This window comes from Juglans microcarpa x Juglans regia, chromosome 5D (genome assembly GCF_004785595.1).
Source record: "Juglans microcarpa x Juglans regia isolate MS1-56 chromosome 5D, Jm3101_v1.0, whole genome shotgun sequence".
NCBI classification, from domain to species: Eukaryota; Viridiplantae; Streptophyta; class Magnoliopsida; order Fagales; family Juglandaceae; genus Juglans; species Juglans microcarpa x Juglans regia.
The window spans coordinates 4,628,595-4,635,928 of NC_054602.1; the positions used below are offsets into that span (position 1 = coordinate 4,628,595).

General features: G+C 33.1%; 1 protein-coding gene across 1 annotated transcript; it reads left to right on the forward strand.

Moving 5' to 3' along the window:
* Positions 1 to 2,854: 2,854 nt before the first annotated feature.
* LOC121265190 (probable mediator of RNA polymerase II transcription subunit 26b) lies at positions 2,855 to 7,123 on the forward strand. Its single transcript, XM_041168702.1, has 9 exons — positions 2,855 to 4,038; positions 4,314 to 4,382; positions 4,515 to 4,597; positions 5,195 to 5,247; positions 5,355 to 5,479; positions 5,603 to 5,630; positions 5,746 to 6,056; positions 6,133 to 6,223; positions 6,485 to 7,123. Exons 1-9 carry the CDS (start codon positions 3,559 to 3,561, stop codon positions 6,607 to 6,609), a joined length of 1,365 nt encoding a protein of 454 aa, XP_041024636.1. The 5' UTR covers positions 2,855 to 3,558; the 3' UTR covers positions 6,610 to 7,123.
* Positions 7,124 to 7,334: the final 211 nt, after the last annotated feature.

Below are 7,334 nucleotides of genomic sequence, written 5' to 3' on the forward strand. Positions count from 1 at the left end.
TGAAGAAAAAGCAAAAGAGAGTCTCATATAATAACTTGGCTTTCAATTCTAAACATATAATATAGTCAAATCTATTTGGCTAATTTGATTTATATTTTTATTAACATGATTAATTAATAATCTTAACGTGTTCTTCATAAGCTAAAAAAATAAAATTTTAGTCAGTTAATCACAAACACTTAGCTTGAAAAAAAATATATAAACCAAACATGCTCGCTGTAATAACTATTATTATTTTTATTATTATTATATATATGTTAATAAAATTATCTCGATCGTGAAACAATTAACAAATAATAAGAAAACTTGTAGATATGGTGTTAGGAACCGATACAACAATCTAAGATTTCAACTATAAATGTAAATGTATTTTTTTATTTTTTTCTTTAATCATTCTTTATATATTTTTAAAAAATAAAAAAAATACTTATTTATTAGTATTCACTTTCTTAACTATTAAATAAAAAAATAAAAAAAATCAATTGATCACTTTTATAAATTCAACTAACATTTTTCATTTCTTAATGCAGCAATTCGATGGTGTTAGCCAAAATGTCAACGGCGCCGCCAAAATTGGCATAATCAACGGAGTAATATGTTATCTCGTTCTGTTGATGGAAATTTATAGACATTCAGGGTTTTTTTACCATTGATATAATTATACATTTGTATAAAATACTTTATAAAAATTAATATCGTTTTACATAAATACGTTCATTTTTTAAATATGATTGTAAAAAACGTGGCATGTATTATTATTCTTATTCGTCTAGTCAGTACATTTAATCTTCTATGGTCACTTGTATAAGTGGACAAGTCCGGTATTTTTTTCTCTGAATATAAACCAAATTCATACACAAATATGCATTCAGCATTTTCTAGGACCAGTGTTCCATATAATTCATAGAAATCAGCTAGAAACATTAAATAGACCTTATAATATTTATTAAACATTTAATATTTAAAAAAAAATCCAGCCAATTTCACGAATACATTATCTTGTATTTATGTTTGTATTTATATGGACCCACAAATAACATGGAGTATATCCTTTTTTAATAGGAAAAATCATGTTGAGAGTAAGATCATTTAATTAATTGTGGATTGCTACAGTCATAAATAGATTATAAAAAATAATTTTATAAATTAATGTAATTTCGTGTGATCTATTAAATTTATTTTATAATAAAAATAATTTTATAAATTAAAAAAATTATATCAAATTATATGAATTTATTTTTATATAATTTATTTGTAGTTAGAGATTTGCTTTTTTTTTTGGGCAATGAATTTATTATTATTTGGTCATTTAAAAGAGTAACGATTCGTTTGGGATATATGGAGAATTAAAAAAAAACATTCCCTCGAAATCTCACGAAGCAACTAGATAGATTTTTTAGGATTCTCTGATTTGCACACTTTTTATGTTGCCTTTCCTTCCTGATTTATGAGGTGGCAAGATCACCATTCGATTATTTTGCAATTTTCTTTTTAAAAAAGAAAGTTAAAGTGGATGCCACGTCATATCAATGTAAGCTAGTTTTAAATATACTATTCATATATGCAAAAGATGGTGATTGAATTATTAAAAATAATTATTGTAATCGTGAGTGTATAAGTGTTATGTAATTATTTAAAAATAAATAAATAAATATGAGACTCGTATAAAAAAAAAATTAATAATAAATCGTATTCTTTTTTAAAGCGATTACACGACACTTACACAATTTACAATACTTATACATTTCATAACCGTATATAATATTACTCTTCAATTATTATGTCAAATCTTTTACTATTCACATAAAAGCATCATTTTTCTATTTCTCTCATCCTTTCATGGATTCACATGGCACATGAGATATCAAGTGTTCTCTATGAATTTGTTTTCCACTACTCTAATGAATGGATTGGGACTTTGGAAAATAGAAACAACTAATTAAATTGAAGGAGCTCTAAATTACTCTCATCACTTAAGTTTTGAATTTATAATATCAAATACTTTTTGTTAATAATTCTCAAATATAGTCTGATGTTTTCGCGCAAAATTATCAAATAATATATATTATTTAGAGTTCAATCTCTTCCATATGCAATACATTTTCATATTCTCTTTTAAATAATTATCAGTTATAGTAAAAAAGTATAAGGTGGTTTGGTTACACAAAATTAAACTATCTCATCTCATCTCATCATTATAACTTTTTTAAACTTCTATACAAAATATAATAAACAATCCGATTTTTTCAAATCTCAAGACAAAAATTATATTATAATAATATTTTATTTAAATTTCAACAAAATATCTCATATCATCTTATCTTACCCGCCTAACCAAATGAAGCCAAATACTTACTTGATTATGGAATATCATATTATTAAAAATATTGTCTTCTAAATAATTTTAGAAATAATACATTTTATGATAATTAAAAATACCACATTATCCCTATCTACTCACATTCAGCCAATAGATCCAATATTTAAAAATCAAACAAAAAAATGAGTCCGTCTATGATTCAAAGCCAGGTATGGATTTAGTTTCATCTCAATTTATCTTATTATTATAATTTTTTAAAATTTTTATACAAAATATAATAAATAATTTAATTTTTTTCAAATTTTAAAACAATAATAATATTAAAAAATATTATTCTAATATTATTTTATTCTATACATTTAAAATAAAATTATTTCATCCCATCTCATCTTATTATTTAAATTAAATCTTAAGCCATTGTGTCGTGACTTTATGACCGATAAGGACTCGGAAAAGAGCTAAATATTTTTAAAAAAATATATAAAAACTGAGCCAACCAAACAGTGGAAATTATTTGTTTTCGCTTGATTTAAGGATGGTGGTTTTGGTTTTGTTTTGGTTTTTTTCATCCTTTCGCGGGGAATTGGACTTTTTATTTTGCAACACCTTGTACTTTGTTTGTAAAAGCAAGCTGAGACGGTAATTGAGAGAGTCTGTTATTTTCATTTCTTTGGTAGCTGACCGATGTTCTTTGTTTTCTTTCTTGAATAGCGTCGCTTTTTTGCCCTCGAGAAAATTTTGGAGATTTCCCGGGAAAGTTCGGGCTAAACACACTCTCTCAATAATTCAAAGAAAAACCGTGTTCTTTGTTTCTGTGGAATATTGGCTATTTTTGTTGATTTTTTTTTTAATCTCCGTGTGCCTGATCATCTCTCAAAACCCATCCTTTACCCAATCCATTTACCAATCATACATGCACCTTCGGTTTTCATCAACGTTCTCTCTCGTTGACATTGATTAAAATTCACAAACTATAAGGTAAATTCTAAAAATAGAAAAAAAGAAGTTTCTGAATCCAGGAGAGCTATCAAATCTCCAAAGTAATCCTTTTTTTTCACGGGAAAAAGTCTGGATAGTTCTCAAAAACCAACCGGAAGGTACTGTCCGATATCTAGCTAGGTGATTTCTAAAAATCGAGTTTCTTTTCTGGATAGATTAGAACCACATGAATATCTGATCTGATTTGTGAGTATTCGCCGAAATCCGGTTTTCCGATCTTGAGTTCCCGGAGTTAAATCATGGCGAAGAAACCAGGGTCATTGGAATACTGGAGGAATTACTTCCGGACTGCAAATTCGGACATTTTCGACATAATCGACCATGCGATCATGGTAGCGGCTTCGGATTGCCCCAAGGAGTTCAGGTTGCGGAGGGATCGAATCGCCGAGAGGCTCTTCTCGTGCAGATTGACCCGATGTTCGGGTTGCGACCGGGTCGAGTTGGCGGTGCCTGGTGGTGAAGAAGAAGAGGAAGATGATGATGGTGGAGGTTGTAAGAGCAGTGGGTTTGATAGAGGTAGGTGTGAGTTTGAGGCTGGGGGTAGCAAGGAGAGCAAGGTGAATAGCAGTAGAGATGATCAGGGAGAGATGAACATGAAACCGGTTGGCACTTACAGCTATGGAGATGCTGAGGCATTGACTGATGAGATCGAGGAAGAGTCTCAGATTGTTGAAGAGGTGTTGAGGATCAAAGAGATTCTTTATAACAGTGAAGAAGAGGTATGTGTCTTCGGCAATTCAATTGAAATTGTCTGCTTAGCATTCATGTTTTCTGGTTCAGTTCTTTGATACTTGCATGGCAAAGAAGCTGGAGGTCTTGTAAATGCTCTTGATGACGAATTAGAGTACTTTATTATGCAGCCCTGAGGGTTTTTGAGATGGGTTTTGAATATTTTTGAAGAATTATTGTTTGTTTGACTGGTCCCCTGAGAATCCTTTACGTGGTTGATTTTTCTGGTTTCTTATTTGTGGTACTTTGGTTGATGTTGCGGCAGCCTGATTCAGTATTGTTTGAGTCGTTGAGGAAGCTTCAGTTGATGGTTCTGACTGTGGATATTCTGAAGGTTTGATTTGAATCTTTCCTGTAGCCATTGGATTAGTTTGCCATTTGTCTCGGCAGCAGCTGTTGTTTGGTTGCTTTTGTTTTTACAAAAGGTTTTGATCAGTATTGGGTTGACACAGTTTTTCTTTGCCAGGCAACTGAGATTGGAAAGGCTGTCAATAGGCTTAGGAAGCATGCATCAAAGCAGATTCGTCACATTGCACGGACTCTTATTGTGTATGAAACTATTTTCCCTGGCCAAGTGCACTTCTTCAGCCCTTTATGCTTATTTGGCATGATTGAGTTTAATCATTGATTTTTGGCATCGAACCTGCATTTGGCATTGCTATGGTTTTTATGCGTACTTCCTCTTAATTGTCATATCTGCTTTTGCACTTTCTAGCATTAAGCAATGTTTATTGTCAAATTTTCTTCGGGGTGCATTAAGGGCCAGGTATTGATTTGGTAATGAAATCACATTGTATCCTTAATTAAGCTTACCGACACCGATTTAGGCAAGCCTTTTACCATTCGAATATTCATCATTAATTAAGTATGACAAATGAGATCCATGCCCAGTTGCTGATTGCCGTCATCCGCTTTTGTCGTGTTTATGCATTCCTTCTTTCCTTCTCACAAGCGCGTGAATACCCACCCTATGGCAAACATCCTTTTTTGTTGGAATGAATTACTGACCATTGTCTCCGTTTGTTTGTCTGCAAATCTATGGGACAGTTCTTAACCCACTATTACGTTCTTTTGGTTCTTTAATTGTCTTGGTTTATTTATAATGAATCCTAACAATATATCGAATCTTGATTTTGTTGCTTTCAGCGGTTGGAAAGACATGGTTGATGAGTGGGTCAGTGCTACGACGACTATTGCAGGTAAGAACTTGTTTACTAATACTCTACTATACCTTGAGATGGACCTGCTGTTATTACCTTATTTATAAAACTAGTTTCAGGGACTTATTTTATCCATGATTTTGTAGGTGCAGAAGGTACCTCAGATTCTGTAAATCCATCTGTAGTTGATGAAGAAGAGGGGCTTCCATCTCCTCCACTGGATGAAGGAGTTTTCTTTGCTACTCAACCCACTTCAATGGAGCTCTCTCAGGTACAGAACCTTTTCCGCATTTGTTTAAGTTTGTTGGAACACATGTCATCTTCTGGTTGTAGTGTTTATGGAACTGACTGGAGTTTGCTTCTTTTCGTGTCTGATAACTGCGCTACTCAAAAGTTCTTTGATGGCATGGATGATGATGGAAGTGAGTTTAATCTGCAATCTCTTATGCTTATCTTAAATAGCTTTCGCTACTCGGTTCTTAAATTGAATTCCCCACTTCTTAAATTCATGATTATGAACGGGGAATGTTGTTTCAGATCCTCGAGACAGTGGGGAATTCAGCAAGAACCGTGATAATGGAAGAAAACCAGCACAAGAGTGTCAAAATAGTACAAAGCAGAAACTGCAGGTGCCCAATGTGGTGAATGTGCTGGCAAAGGACAACAAAAGTCATCAAGTGAAGAAACAGGAAGTCTTCCTGAAGCCAAGTAAGCCATCAAACACTGATTATGGGCCTGGAAGACCTCTCAAACCAAGTACAGAACAAATGGTCAATAATGAGACAAAATACAAGCAAAAATCTGACAAGGTTGCTATACAGAAGAGGCCAGCGGGTGATCAGCAAGATGTACGTAGGAATCTCTTGTGGAATTAAATTTGTAGCTTTTAAGCTATTCCTGATCAGTTTTTTCTTGTTAAACTAGAAATTCAAGTGTTCAGACGAGGTTGCAGTCCAAGTGAAACTTGAAGCTACAAAGAGGAAACTTCAGGAGCGTTACCAACAAGCTGAGAATGGTATGTCTCTTCCCCTAGAGTTTCAAGCATTTAGTATTTAAAACCTAACATTCACTGTCATTTTAGTTGGATCCAAATGTCTTTCCTGAAATTAGTGAAATCGTCAAAAAATGTGTAAAGTGGGAGTTTTGGAAACTTTGAATAGCTTAGGAAACAATATAATTCGAAGATGGAGTCCTCCTTTCCTATTCACCAGCTTTGAATTTAGATTCTTGAAAAAACCTGTAAAGGCTGTAATTCAATTTTTTTTTTCCTCTACAGCTAAGAGGCAGCGCACGATACAGGTTATGGAGTTGCATGATCTCCCCAAGCAGGGGCTTGGCCATAGAAATCCTCATGTAAAACCCGGGAACCATAATCGGCATTGGGCACATGGACGGCACTAGGTTGTTTTATCGTGAGCGAAACTCAGCTATTCAAGTTCTTCTATGATAAAGTTGGTGGAAGAACAGAAACAACTCCCTCTTACTCTGGTTTGACATATCTGAGCATCGACAATAACAAATTCATTCCCCATTTCCGCTGGAGAAGACAATTCTGATTGAGAGGGAAACCAACTTTTGAATACTTTTTTGCTAAATTGAATACATTAAGGTATAGAGACTTTTCTGTCTAACGAGGAGGGTTATAGCTTATGAAGTCTGAACTGAGTCCTGAGATAAATGTTTGTAGAGAACCACCTTATCTGCATCTGCTTATTTGATTGACATACCTGTCAAAAAAAATTTCCTCCAATCAAGACTTTAGCGCCATGGGATCGTAGTAGTAGTTAGTTTGCACAGAATAAGTGCATTTTCACCAACTCCCGTATGTAAATTTTTGGGAATTGATTAGGCTGTATGTTCATGCAGACTGCACTAACTTTTATAATAAATGCACATGTACTAAATTCCTTTTTCAGTCTTGGATCAAGTGATTTTCTTGAGCAAGCTTGTTTTTTATTTTTATTTTTTCTTATACTGTTAATGAGAGGAAATAAAGCTGTGTTAATTAGATGTGGAACTTCAAGCACCTGATTTTACCTTCTGCAGATTCGGTGCTAGCATAACATTACCTCTGTTCATATACATATATATAGAGAAAATGTGGACAGTGGACGACAAAAAAACAT